General features: G+C 44.5%; 1 protein-coding gene across 1 annotated transcript in view; it reads right to left on the bottom strand.

Moving 5' to 3' along the window:
• LOC144768869 (integrin alpha-M-like) overlaps positions 1–15,409 on the bottom strand; it is a 337,089-nt gene that overhangs the window by 61,680 nt on the left and 260,000 nt on the right. Inside the window, exons 18-21 of the mRNA XM_078652877.1 lie at positions 14,555–14,686; positions 14,308–14,381; positions 6,451–6,592; positions 1,109–1,219 (exon numbers count right to left, since the gene is read on the bottom strand). Of these exons, the coding sequence (XP_078509003.1) occupies positions 1,109–1,219; positions 6,451–6,592; positions 14,308–14,381; positions 14,555–14,686 (459 nt within the window). The remainder of the gene's footprint in view (positions 1–1,108; positions 1,220–6,450; positions 6,593–14,307; positions 14,382–14,554; positions 14,687–15,409) is intronic.

Genomic DNA, 15,409 nt, shown 5'->3' with positions numbered 1-15,409 from the left:
CACATGTCAAGGGCAATCGACAAAACTGTTTAAAGTGTTTTGGAGGCACCAGCCCAGAGCATCTTCTGTATTGATTTGATAGGTGAATAAAAGGAGATTCCGTAGGAGCAGGAGCAAAACCGAGTTACAGGTTTAAAAAAAAAAAGGCTGACAGACTCAGGGACGGCTTCTCCACCTGAGGCGGAGAAGCATCGCCCCACTGACTTCAGCAGGAAAAGCAACATTATAATAACGTATCATAAGTATCATTACATTTTTCCTATTAAAGAGAGTGGCTCTCGGGTGGGGCTGGCAAGAGCAGGGAGAGGAGTGGTTTGCACTCCTTAAGTGCTCATGAATGATTGGCCGGCCAAACAGTCCTGCGCACTCTGCATCTTCCCCACCAGACTTGCTTTACACAGCCTGGTGAGGAACATGCAAAGCCTCCCAGACCCCGTTTGGTCGCTGTGTTTCGGCTCTCAGACCAATCACAATAGCATTGCGGCGTTGTGATTCGCTATGGGGAGCCTGGGAGCCCGGGCGCTTCCTGCTCTTTCCTGCAGCCGTCGGAGACAGGAAGAATAGGATGGAGAAGAGGCAGTGGCCGTCCGGGCCAGGTAAGTGTTTATGTTTTATTTAGTTCCAGACACCCCCCCGCCCCTGCTCCCGTCTCACCACTCCCGATCTGTAGCAGCCGCTACTGGGCTGCCTATTGCTGGACTAGGTGCCGATGCCTTCCAAAGTCCCCTTGCAATGAAGCCATGGGAGGTAAGCCCTATGGCTGGATAACATGAGCTCATGGTACCAAATGATCATGTTAATATCAAGCCTGGCACAGATAATGACTGACTCTGCTCACGGCGCAGTCTACTTACCTTGGGTGCACACTGGTAGGAGAAGAAGCGGGTGGGGGGATTTTGGCGAATTGTTAGAAATCTAAAAAGTGTATGGGTTGGAGAATGCATTTGAAGTATTCAGTGTATTACTTTAAAACCCAATAAAGACTATATACAAAAAAGACTGACTACTACTGTAGAGAGGTCCGGTTTCAGAAATAACACACGCAGCATTGCTCCACGTACGGAGGGGCGACTGGTAGCTGAAAGAGGGCAATTTTCATTTTACTCACTTGGGTGTTCTCTCGTAGGACAGAAGGGGAAACGTTGCAGATGATGCTCTTCTCTGATTGGTTGTTGGAGATGCCCGTCATGTCACAGATAAGGTTGGCCCTGCCCAGGGACTGAGAAGAAAAAGGTATCATTACATACACTATTCCGTGGTTTACTCTGTTGGGAAAACCATTGGGCATGCCTTTAGCCAGGGTATTGCTATATGCAGTATTCCATTTATCAAATAGTCATAGTCGATGTATACAGTGATAGCTCTTTTAAGCAGCAACTATAAACAGTGCTTACTCCATAAGGCAGTCACTTCATCGAATGTTCCCTCTAGACAGGAGACCCACTATGGCACATTCCTTCTATAAAGCCGTCACTACTGTGCGTGCCACCTGTATAGGGTTCGCTCTTTGTGGGCCTTCCAACAAATATGCATATGATGTCCCAATTCTCCTCTGCATTAGTTACTTACCAGTGCTGCCCATGACACCCACCCCCAACTCTCATACAGTCTAGTTTAGAATCCTTTGCTCAAGGAATCTGGTCATCCCCACTAAAGATACCAGAGTCTTTTCAAGCAGGAAGTCCAGTGACCACACTTACTCCCAACTAAATACTGCTCAGTTCCCAAGCAAACCTGGCCCAACTGTCCATCATGTCAAATGGGAGCTACTTCTCCAACCCATAAATCCCCCAATTCAGGCTAGAAGTATTTCTTCATCTTCTTTGGTCAATGTTCACCCCCTGCCAGTGGTAATGGAATAATTGTCAGTGTGGGGCATAACCTCAATTATACCTCACTGAAATCATAGGGATTGTGAACAATCCAAGCATCACACAAGGAACAATTATAGAAGACGAGCCTCGGCTATTCATCAGGAGAGTGGTATGGATGTGGTATGTAGTCGGTCGTGTATTCTGGAGCACACTTTTGTAAATATATTACTAAAGGATGGTGTAGTAGCACTCTGTCATTTACAGTCAGCGCATTTTTCATTGAAACTACAGAGCGTACAAATGATAACATGCTGAAATTGCTTTTCAGTAAATGTTTACTATTGACACATAACCAAGTAAAGTGTCTTCACTTGTTTTGATCCTGTTAAAATCTTTGTGCCCATCACACTTCAGAATTTGAAAAAATGTACTTCAATTATGCTTTTATAACGCCTGATATACTTTTTAAAATATCTGAAGTTATTTTACAGATATTTAAATGTTGTGTATTAGAAACAACTGACATCCTACATCCTTTCCTTTCATACTATTTTTACACCAGAAGGAATGTCAGATAGTTGACTTACAAATCCTCCAAGGTTTCAGTCAGAGAAAAGTAAACAACAATTTGTATGTTTAAAGAATAAGCAATAATTTGTCAAAAGACATAGGCTGACATTTGAACTCTGTTTCTGAACACACACAAAATATGTCAAGATAAAAATAAAAATGAAATGCCTCTTTATTGCTCATTCACCATCTGAACTCCAGGATGGTTATTTTGGGGGTGCTGCAACACCCCCACACCTCTAGTAATAGATCCTATGCCCCCTGGCAACTCACTGAAGATGTTTCCCATTAGTCTGTTTGAGGGTCTTCTGTTTTATTACTCATCTTGGTCTGCGATCGCCCAGGCGCAAATGCTGTCCTGAATATAATGAGAAGGCCTTTGACCAGCACGCTTACGATCAGATCCAAATATTCTTTTGAATGGCGTATGCAGCGTTTCGAAAAACACTCGTCTGTGACTCCTCAGCCCAGCCCCAGATCTTGAATGAAATGAGCGCCACTTCAAATAGTCCTCGCCTTTGACTGATTACACCTCTATTTAGCTCTGTCCACTGTGCAGAGTCAAATTTGTGACACTAACCATTTGTGGCAGTGGCGTAACAAAGGCCCCTTTGGTGCAGGGAGGCCTACAGCTCCCTGGGCCTCCTCAGCACAGTACCCTGGCCTGAGAGCTCCTGACTGACTCCGGAGGGGGTGCCCTCCATGTAGTTTGCAAGAGTACCCCCTCAACTTTCATTACACCACTGATTTGTGCCCTGTAAGTGGTCAAACACTTCCACTGTTTTGGAGATGCAAGCATTCCATTTAAGCAGGCAAACCTTGATTGCAGGAGGCGGTCAGACTCAAACGATGAACTGAGCCAACAAAACAGAGCTGTCACTAAACAGTCAGATCGACTGCAATCCTAAATCAAAGATCAGTGCTTTGCCAAGCCCTGATCTGGAAGATGTTAGGGTCGGCCGGCCAGGATAGCATCCACATGAATGAAACAAGCAGTGGTTTTACTAGCTCTATTCTCAGAGTGGCAGGTCCACAGGGTCGGAAAACAGGCCCAAGCACCAACATTAAATTGCCCACTATTAACTAATCAGATAGCTAAAAGGTGGCCCACATTTGCGAATCAGGGAACGTTTGAATTTGCAGTGGTGCTGTAAGGATGTTTTGCAAGAGATGCGAGGAAGCATCCATTTGTGCTTGCTGCAGGCAATGTTTGTGGTAATATTAGGGAAATCAACAGTAAAAACCGGCCCACCAGCCCATAAACAGGCTCACAAAGAAAAGGAAAATAGCTCACCCATTGACCTGTCAGAGCAGCCCTTCTGGCACTGCCAGATTGCCCTAAAAGGCCAGTCCAACCCAGCAGATCCATACACCTTTCTGAACTATACCATTGGTGCTTTCACAAACCCTGGCTTGCAAGCAGTCAGACCAATCCACTGTTCAGAAACAAGGGAAGATGTGTTGACTAGCTTGGTTCTATGGGAAGCCAGACTCATTAAATGCCCTTAAGCAAACAAGCAGAAAGTTCACCAAACCTGTCCTGCAATCAGCAGCCACATCCCTTATTGCGAACCAAACAACTAGCTTGCCTGCCAACTCTAGCTTGAACACTATGCAATTACTGCTGTGGTAAACCACTTGACAGTTTTTTGACAGAAGCTAGTCTGAAAATCATCAGACCCAGAAGCTATCAAAAACAAAACAGTAGCCTCTCAGCCAGCCCCATCTCTTCATTCCCATGGGCGTTTGGGATGTGTGAAGTTTTTATTACATGAGCAAATTTCCATAGGTCCAGATCTTCAAGTAGTCATGACATTTTCAGATTTTCCTTCACCAATGTCCAGCAGTAGATTTTCTTACCCAAGTATCAGTAGGCCAGGGAAATACTGTTTTGCTTTTCCTCATGAGTGCCTAAACAAATGTGAGGGAAAGGAATGCCAACTTACATTAAAAAACACAACGTGGAAAATAAGGCTCCAGTTTTCACACAAAAGCCAAACTTGTGCGAAACTTTGCCATCTTCATTTTTATTTATTGAGTTTTATATAGCGCGTACAAGACCCTTTCGGTGTCGGAGCGCTGTGCAAGAATATCAAAAGGAAGTTATGAATCTTGGGAGCAAATGAGTTCCAGATTTTTGGGGTAATTCCGTAAAAGGCTCTCTTGTGGGTTTTCCTTTTGTTGAATTTTTGTGGTTTTAGTAGAAGAGAGCTTGTGCTTTGTGAAGATCTGTTTACGCCAGAGAGGATCAGTTTCAGCGCCAGGTAAGAAGGAGTGTTGTGGTGAAGAGCCTTATGGATCATTCAAGCAATTATGAAGTGGATCCTAGCTGCATAGGGTAGCCAGTTCAGTGATTGGAGGTCAGGGCTGATATGATCCCTTTTTTTTTGAGCCTGTGATGAACTTTTTCCCCGCCTCCAAGGTAGCCTTAAACAGTGCAAGTTTGATATTTCGAAGGCCCCCGACGGTAGCACTACCATAATCTAATTTAGATATCACAAGTTCTTGAACCTCTGTTTTGTAATCTGCCATGGGGAGGAAAGGTTTTAGTTTCCTCAGTGCGTGTAGTTGATGATTAGCCCCTTTAGTGGAGGCACTGATGTGGTTCTGCATGTAGAGGTTGTTGTCCAAGATTATTCCTAGAGATTTTGTTGTGTTGAGAAGGACTTGTTTCAAAGTTTCTGACCAACCAATGACCAGATTGAAGGACTTTGAGCACCTCTTGTCTGAAAGCATTCTGAAGACGTGGGTCCTAAATATCGAGTATGGTATATAATTATATGTTAATATTGTAGCCATAATATTGAGGACAAAAATAAAGGCGAGCAAAAGTATGTTTACGTTTTCTATACCTAACTTCAAATCTATATAGTTTGATGATATTTATCATCACACTACATAGCTGTGGAGTTAAGAGTAGTAAACCATACTTCCATATGGGCACTTACCTATTTTGGATACAGTGTCACGATATAACAATAATCCCTACTCGATATTCCAGGCTATAACCCATCAGCCTCCGTCTTGAAGGACATGAGGAGGAATTAATCACCTTGACCTGCAAACATTCTGACCCATCTACTATTCTCTACTAAATCACAGATATTTGCATTGGTCCTGATTGATGGGTGAGTTTAGCGATTGACTTTGACCAGACTTTGCATGTGAATAGTTATACCCTGACACTGCCTTTAACTAAACACATTGCATTATCACAAATCCTTGTCAGTAAGCGGCCCGATGCACATGTTGTCCCTAATAAATGAGTGACCCGTCACTTTTACGCCGCAGGTGCATCACTTTTTGTGACGCACCAGTGCCGTAAAAAATGCCCCTTGCTGCGCCATATTTACAAAGTGACGCATCTAGGTAGATGCGTGACTTTGTAAACCCCTGCGCCACATTATACCTGCGCCAGGTATAATATATGCAAGGGGGGCGTATTGACACAAGAAAGGGTCATGGAAGTGACGCAATGAAATCTATGAGATTTCACTGCGCCACTTCTAGGACTCAAATGCGTCAAAATCTTACGCCTGCCTCACAGCAGGCGTAAGACTGACGCAGGCCCTTTCACATGGGGCTTGCCCCATGTGAAAGGACACATTACTGGAGTTGCGTCACTTTTGTGACACACTCCAGCAATGCGTCACTTTTGCGACTACAGGTACGTCAGAAATACTGACGTATCTGTAACTCCTTGCGCCATGATGCGTCATACTGTAAATATGACGCATCATTGGTGTCGCAAGGAGGGCGCAATGAAAAGTGACGCATCGCTGTTTTCACGCAGCGATGCGTCACTTTTCATAAATGAGGCCCAATGAGTGATGTTTTAACCAACCATGGTGCTTATGGCCCTCTTGCAAACAAAGTGCCCAGTGGCTCCCACATCAAGTGATGAACACAATCCCACAAAAAGTCTGGCAGGACTGATCACACCTTTGGTTCTTAATAAACATCTTTTTGATTTGCCCTTCTGAAAGCAGTTCAACACTTCCAGTAGATGAAAAGTAAAACCAAGGTCATGCACTGAGACTGACATCTCACTGGAATAACTCCATACCTGAAGCGTGACCGCCTGACGGAAAGACAGCCCCATTGGATAGAAAAGCTTCAGTTTGGGACTATATGCGATCTCACCAACATTCTCCAGCACCACGGTTAGGTTCAAGAGGAAGCCACGGACTGCCACCAAAGCCACTGTCCTGTGAGGAGGATGGTGAGAGAAGTATTAGCAAAAGAGGAAGGAGATGGAGAGAAGGAAAAGACATCTTAGGAAAAAGTGAGGAGGGCATTGGTGGTCCACATGCCGCAGGAGTGCAGCCTTACACAGGCAGACAGAGAGGGGTGACAGGAGGTGAGTAGGCTGATGGGGGGGGGGGGCAGTGCAGCAAGTGAAGAGTGATAGCAGGTTCACAGGGAGCCAGGGTTTGCAAGCACTGCACAGTTGTGGAGAGGTGATAGGTGGGGTGCAGATGCTCATTCACTTCATGCAACAGTAGAGATATGTTATCAGCTCTGGGGTGTGATTACCCCATCTGCAATAATCCCTAATGATGCACCCACTGCCCTGTTCTCTTCTCTGTTCTACATCTGAGGAGTACATCAAATGTGCATCTATGCACATAGGCTAGTCGAAGGGGGTGACCCTGTGACATTATGGCCTGTGATCTTGAACTATTTCTCTGGCACTTGGGCTGAAAACTTGTGAGCTATGCTGCTGAAATAGGTCTTAGCTCAAACCCCAACTTCAATCTCCAAAGCTAGGTTGACATTTATCCTAAATGGATGTGCATGTGTTAGTTCATTGAGGACTTCACTAACTGACTGAGTTTGTTCAACCATATCCAACAAGGTTTACATCTTCATATGGTGCCTTGTGGTCCCTCTGCAGCCATGCACCATATGAATCAACTACATTTTGCTACAAAAAATATCCTGGCTTTTGCGTATCCCCCTGTGGCAAACTAATTCAGAACGGGTCATTATCGTAGTGACGTGACAAATGTGCTTCAGCAGGCACAGACTTGGGTTGGAGAGTTACTTTGATCTCATGAACAACCTACAGTAGTTGTTTTCTCTATGTGCACAAATTGTTTTATGTCTGAACTAGAGACAGCCTAACCCTCATGTAATAAAATAAATCATAAATAAAAATGGAAAGGCTGTTTGTCAGTTCCATTAAAAAATGCAAAAAAGTGATGGCTGGAATGCTGGAATATATCTCAGCCTCCCAATCCATATTTTTTTTGTGCACCATGCCACCTTAGATTGAACCTGCCATACCCAAATCAGCTATGATCGTGTTCCACCAGGAACAGTGCAGCCATGTTTTTTTTTGTATGATTCTCTTGCGGGAGGCAAGATGGCCGCTGTCAGGCCGTAGGGAGTAGTCGCACTCTCTCCCTTCTCCCTTGGTTTTTTTAATGCTGCTGTGGAATGCTGCTGTTTGCCTCTGAATTTTGCTATATATAACTAACTTGGCTCAACGCCTTTTGATTTGGCTATCTACGAGTGAAATCAAGCTGCCACGACCACAGTTAACAACTTTGACCAGTGAAATAAAGAAACATTACTGTTGTCTTGGTCGGTGGAACCTGATGCAAGCCATGGCACCAAGAGTACAGAAGGCGCAGAAAGAACAGAAAGATAAGGACAAGGATAAAGCGATCCTCAGTGACACCAGTGTGCCGGCATTCAACCTAAGAACAAAGGCACAATCCCGGAGGTACATCGGAAAGAATCCCGACGAGACCAGAGAAGCCTCGAACAGCAAGAAATCAAAGGAAAAAAAGAAGAAAAAAAATAACAGCAATGTCGAAGAAGAGGTATCAAGGAGCGCCAGAATGGAGAAGAAGTATTAAAGGAAAATAATCTGTGGCAGCCTACTTTGTACGAGTCGTTCTCCCCAGCACCCTCGCCAAATCCAGAGGCGTCACTCCCTGCGAGAGCCGGCACCGCACACAAGCAAGGAGTGCCGAGTGACTGCGGCGCGGATGAACAGAGAGAGACGCAGGCCGTGGATATGGACGCTGATGACGATGTGCGGATGACAGCCCTGGAGACCGCAGTCCTCAGCGCGGAACAATCAGTAGCACAACTCGAAGGATTTGCAGCCTCATATCCTCTGACAGATCAACGGGATCAGCGGGCGGAGCAGGTCCCGCAGCAGGGCTCTCAGGACTTACAGGTATGGGGTAAAGACAACTTGGGCCCTGTTAATATCAATACGGGTGGTAATGAGAACACTGGCGGTCACAATGTGGGGTCCATAGCTCAGAATACCTGTACAAACAGTGCTGATTCAAACATGGTGTCTGATGGTTGTGATACAAGAGTACCAGTGCAGGCTTGGGAGATGGCTGAAAATGGCAGGATTAAGGTTACAGAGGATTTTCCAGGAGAGCAAATAACGCGGCCAAAGCAAAATATGATTTATGGTAAAACCAAGATGTATCCATTAATTATACTGCTACCGTGCAAACACAGGACCCTGCTACTTCAATACCAGGGTCTCCTAGTGATGAATGCTTCTTTTCAGTTAATGACGATGAGGGTGAGGACGAGGAATCAGGCTCGCTCTCAACAGCGGAAGAGAGTTACACTGGAGACTCAGAGCTGGAATCAGATACTTCTGAGGTAGAAGGTAATACAGTCCACAGGGCCTGCTCTCACCGGAAATCTAAAAACACCAATAGTAGATCTCGTAACAGGTCAAAAAGGGCAGAAAGCTTGTCGCAACCAGAGGTGGCAAAAAAACTGCTACCTCCCAGCTGTATCAGGAGGGGGGAGGAAGCAATCTACAGCACCCTCACTTGCACAGTCCAACACAGACTACTACTATGGAGTTGCTATATACAACGCTAAAGCAGATGCAAGGGGAGGCCAGATCCGAATGCCGTAGGGCTAGGCAGGCGAATAAGAAAATACAGGGGTCATTGAGAAAAGTAAATAAACTGTATACAGATATGGCAGGCAGAGTCACGGAGGTGGAAGAGAGGACTGGGATACTGGAAGATGAAGTATCAAAGTGGCAGGAATTCAGGCAAGACCAGGAGAAAATATCGGCTGACGTCCAGTGGAAACTCGAGGATTCCGAAAATCGCCAAAGACGCAACAACATTAGACTACTTGGTGTCGCAGAGGGGAAGGAAGGACAAGGTGTGCGGGTATATGTTATCGCCTTGCTCAGGGGGGCTTTCCCTGAAATAACTGTATGGAATTGGGAGAGTGAAGTACAGCGCGGCCACCGGTTCCCTCTGGTTCAGAGAAAGGGAAACACAGCGGACAAGCCGAGGGCTATTTTGGTTTATGTAGTGAACTATTTGTTGAGAGAAGAGATCATGAACAAGGCTAAACCTGAGGCTAGACGCTCCTATAACGGCACAACATTCTTTGCCCGCCCGGATTTTTGCCATGCCACAGTCGAGAGAAGGTGGCAAATGAGGCAATTAATATCCCCTTTTCAGAACTTGGGTTGTGAGGCCTTCTTGATGTTTCCATGTCGCCTCAAAGTGGGGGTAAATGGGCAGCATATTTCTAGGATTTAGCAGGGGGGGTGAGGGGACAACCTGGTGCTACAGCTGTCACACATAGGTCAGGATTGACCTATTTGCCCGTAAAAGGGGGGGGGATCGATAGGGAGGGGTCTCGAAGGGGGTTGGGGGAGGGGATGGGTACAGGGCACGGCACAACGGAACAGCATTTGGGTATACAGGGAAGAGACACAAACCGGAGGTCACAGAACACTTATAGTCCTGGAGCGCACTTGATTGAAGCATGTAAGGAAGGCAAAAACATTAATACATTTTGCATGGATAACTGGTTAGGACAATCACCGGATGTTTTTTAAATGGGTACTCGAGTAGTCACATGGAATGTGTGTGGACTGAATGACCGCCAGAAAAGACAGCGTGTGGCTACCTTACTGAGAACTATGCGGGTAGATTTTGTGTGCCTGCAGAAAACACATATTGAGGGGACAAAAGGGTATCTGTTAGAACAGCTAGGATTTTATGTGCTAGCATACTCAAAACAGGGGACTAGGAACAGAGGAGTGGCTATATTATCAAATCGTAAGGATATTATAATAAGAAAGAATCTTGAAGATCAGTGGGGTAGATGGGTGCTTGTAGAGTGTATAATCGATGGTGAGTGGGCTACTTTAGGCTCAATCTATGGTTCAACGGAAGACGACCCAGAGATTATTGATTTTTTGGATTTAGAATTGGCTACTTGGTCCCCATGTATTATTTTGGCTGGCGATTTTAACATTAATGGAGTGGGGGATTGGGCTTGGACTCCAGAGGGAAATATCAGGGCAGGAAAAAAAGAGTTTGTCAAGCAATCCTCAGTCTCGCAAGGAACAACGTGCTGGCAGATGTCTGGGGAAGCTTAAAACCTAGGGATCAAGGATTTACTTTCTACTTGACCCCTCACAAGGTATGTTTAAGGTTGGATCATTTTTTCTCGTCAAACTCTCTGCTGTCCCAATTAAAAATTGAAATGCTCCCCCGGATACTTTCCGATCATAATCCTCTGATTTTGAATTTGAGCACAGTAACAAGACCCAGAATGGAGCGGGTCTGGACCTTCGAGAGAGGGCTGTTGAAAGATGATAACTTCATCCAGCATATGACACAATGGATTAAAAGCTTTTTGGAGATTAACACGGATAGAACTGCATCGGGAATTGTGTGGGACGCCTTTAAGGCAAGCGTTTGAGGGGAGACCATAAGCTTTAGCACTTTTAAACAGAAGCAAGAGCAGGTAAAAATGACAGGACTAACTAAGGATATATTGAATGCCGAAGAGGAGTTGTCTCATTGTGTGATAGCGGGGGCACCGCTTGATCAGGTACTTATTAAAGTAGCTAAGTCAAAGATGGAGGCAGAAGAAAATATAGCCAATAAAGCTGCTAAGATCTTTCTGGCAAACAGAGTGCGGTGCCACGAGTTTAGCGCATCTGTGGGTCGTACCCTAGCGGTACGTACTAGACAGAAGGTAGCTACAGGGGAAGTGAGGGAAATTAAGGGAGACTCTTCATAGATCCTGATGGGATACGTGAAGTCTTTAGGCAGTTCTACACTGCATTATATGATGAGGTGCAAGCAAAAGACCCCGCTGAAATACGTGCATACTTTCAGGATATCCCGGTGTCTATTCTACCCGAGGAGGAAGGCAAGAGGTTAGACGCACCCCTGGAGCCAGAAGAGATTATGGCCGCCTTACTAAGTCTTCCCTCTAGTAACGCTGCAGGGCCAGATCAAATTCCAATTGAATTCTTTAAAACCTTCTGGGATATACTCAGTCACGATTTCATTACCACAATACAGCAGGCACAGTCAGGGGTATCTATACCAAGCTCCAGGGCAGGGGCAGATATTGTGATAATTTATAAAAAAGGGGAGCCCTCCAGAGAACCCGGCTCATACAGGCCAATCACACTTATGAATACGGACACAAAGATTTTTTCCAAGGCACTGGCACTTAGGTTTGCTAACATAATAGACACATTGGTGAGCATTAATCAGCACGGTTTTATTCCAGGGAGAGGTACCACCCACCACACACGGAAAGTTATCACCCTATTTGATGCTTCAGAAGTCGCAGGAGACCCGATGGCAGTGATGCTCTTAGACGCTGAGAACGCTTTCGATCGGGTCTCCTGGGACTATCTGTGGTTTATTTTAAGAAGAGCCGGCTTTGGGGATGGATTTGTCAAAGCAATACAAGTTTTGTATACAGCACCGGTAGCTCGTATACGAGTAAATGCGGGATATACATTGCCACTTCAGATTAGGCGGGGAACAAGGCAGGGATGTCCATGCTCTCCACTTCTATTTGCCATGTATATGGACCCACTGATACGTAGAATGGAGATGAATTACAGTATTCCCCCTTTGGATACTCATAGGGGGCATTGCAAAATGTTGGCATATGCGGATGACGTGGCGATTCTCACCCCAGATCCCACAGAGGCTATAACACAGGTTGAGATTGAAGTACTGCATTTTGGCCAGGTTTCAGGATACGCTTTGAATACCTCCAAGACATAAATAATTAAGAATAGGAATGTGGAATGCTCCGACTCTCGTGTGGCTCAATCAGGAGTATATCTAGGGGTAACGATCACCTCGGAGCTAGATAGTTTAGTTGAAGCAAATATAACACCAGTAATCACCAAAGCCAAGAAGGATCTGGACAGACCTCATAATCTGCACCTCTCCATAGTAGGGCGTACTAATATTGTTAAAATGATTCTTCTCCCAAAGTTTCTTTATATTTTTAGGGCAATCCCGTTGATCTTCGAAGCAAAGTGGTTTAATATCACATGATAAATAGGTTTGTTTGGGCACATGGTAAGACTAGAAGAGCACTGAGGTTTATGGCACTTCCGAGGGAGAGAGGAGGGTGGGCTTTACCTGATTTAAAACTGTACTATTGGGCAGCTGCCCTACAATACATGACAGGCTTATTGGGGGGAGCGGAGGTGGAAGGGCAGGATGAGTTAGGAATAATAGCCATATATGCTCCGGTCCTGGGTCCTGAGGCGGAGAACGCCTTTTTGAAATATACCGATCCTAGCTACTTCAAAAGGACTAGATTCAAAACGGTTATTGCAGCGCATAATATCTGGAAGGCCTTTACAAAAAAGTTTGACCTAGGGACATACTATGGGTATACCAGATTGATCAATAATTCTACACTTCCTCGGGATATATTTTCTGACCCTGTGTTCGCAGAATGGGGGAGACAGGGAATAATAAAGATTGGAGATATTATGGGGGCACAGGGAATGATGCAATTTTCTGATATCCGGACAGTGTATGGTTTAGATTCAAGGCATTTTAATTTTTTTTTACAAATTAGAAGTTTCAAAAAGGGAGGCCGGGCGGAGTTTGGAAGGAACTCAATTTTAGAAGTTATTCATGGTGGAGTAGACTGTACAATAAAAAGATTTTATGCCGAATTGATAGAATACAAGCAAGATGACCTGGAGAAATATGAAGATAAATGGGCACATAAGTTAGGTATAGGTAAGGAAGGCTTCCGCCTGTCACTAGATCTTGGGCAGAAAATTCTGTGCTCAGCGGCCCTCCAGGCTCAACATTATAAAACACTGTACTCATTATACTTTAAATTAAATTTGTGTAAATGCGCGACCTATTGCATTGCAAATGCTTGTTTGTATTCTTCATCATCATGCCTTAAGTGCGATGGATATGCCCATGAGCACCTCACTTACTACACTACTGGAAGTAAACTACACCTAACACAAGAGGCCCAAATAGGCCAAAAAGGCTTGGAAGTTTTGGCTGGACTGTCCCCATTAGATCAGTAAAAAGGGTGATTTGCATATGCCTGGGTCTAATCTGAGGTGGCATGGTGCGCAAATAAACAATGGCTTGGGATGTGGAGTTACCACTGTCTGAGATTAATTCAAGTATCCCATTCATCACTGTTTTGTACCCTTCATCCGTTGGTCTTCTTAACTGTCATTCACATGTTGCCTCCACCCACCACAGCATTCAAAATGGGCAATAGGGGGTGAGTATTCACAAAAAGGAGGCAAGGTAGGGACCTTTTTGGGGGCTAGGAAAGTGATTTGGGGAGGTGTTTAGAACACAGCATGTTTCAGAAAGGGCATGGAAAATTGCTGCTTTGAAATTTGTTTTTGAGAACTGAACTCAATTCTGAGTGGTGTGCATTGAAAGTTTTGCTTTACATGGATATGGCTTATATGATACAAACCACTGACTGATTTGGGGGGCAATATCATAGATACTAGTAAAACGTAGAGTGGGAGTGACTTGCATGTTGCCGGATCTATGTCGGTTTGGTAATGTTAGGGGAGGGATTAGTACAGGGAGAGGATGGGGCAGGTAGAATCACAGTGACAACTAAGTCAAAAGCGTACCCTGAGTTCTTGACAGAGACTTTTAGATCCGCAATGCACACCTCATCATCACCGCAATTCTTCTCAAACAAAACCTGAAACAAAGAAAGATGAGGGTGAGAGAGAGAGAGAGTCAACTCTAGAGTACTGTCCCTGGGTTTCCACCAGAGGAGAAAGTATCCAACCTCTTAGATCCTGCCCAATGTCTCTGAAAGTTGAGGATTGGTTTCAAGTCCCTGGTATGAATAAAGCAGCTGGAACCTCATACCTCTGTTTGTAGCATGGTGCTCGATGCAGGGTCGAGAATAGGACGGAGCCCTCTAGCTTTCACAATGGGATCTCCCGCCGCAGAGAAGTTCATCATGATCTTCACCGGAGAAAGGAAGTCCTCTACACAGACCTGAGTGGGGAAGAGTGGAAGGATGTGACCAGGCGAAACTACAGAGACCCAGGGACAAATCTTACATCTATGAGGCTGTATGTCAGAATATCATGTGCAAAAGTATTGTGACCTATGTGTAATTTATAAAAAATATAATGCAATGACATTCAGTTTTGTTTTTCTATTAACTCCAATGCTGCAATATTTTTTGTATTAATATTTAGAACACAATATTTTTGTCAAACATCTCTTTGAGATTGAGTAGGATTTGAATCTCATATTCAGTTTTTTATGCAATCTTTACTTATTTTAAAATATAAATAGCAACACCAAGATGTACAGTAGTTAAACAAGTTTTCAGCTAAATACAATAAATGTCTCCTGCTTTATGGTACTGTGTTGTTGTGTTGCACGGTGTTGCATTCAGTTTTGGCTGTCTTCTGATGTTGTGCCCTCTCATGTTTAGGTTGTCTTACTTTGCATTATGTTATTATGTTGTATTCTGTAAGTACTTTAGAGATGCCAACAAATGCTGCTATATTTCCAGACAAAAGCAGCACATCCCTTTAAATTGTTGGTGACAACCTAATATTTTCCATGGTTTAAGGTGGTAAGATAGCACTACTCCAGCTCTTCGACTATTTAAGACATCTGTCACCCGAAAACTGGGGCACATGTCTTAAATTATTACTTCCATTGCTCAGTTTATGCGATACAGTCCCTAATTTCTTCCTCCTTTGC

Source organism: Lissotriton helveticus, chromosome 7, assembly GCF_964261635.1.
Source record: "Lissotriton helveticus chromosome 7, aLisHel1.1, whole genome shotgun sequence".
NCBI classification, from domain to species: domain Eukaryota; kingdom Metazoa; phylum Chordata; class Amphibia; order Caudata; family Salamandridae; genus Lissotriton; species Lissotriton helveticus.
This window is presented reverse-complemented; position numbering and strand designations above follow the sequence as displayed.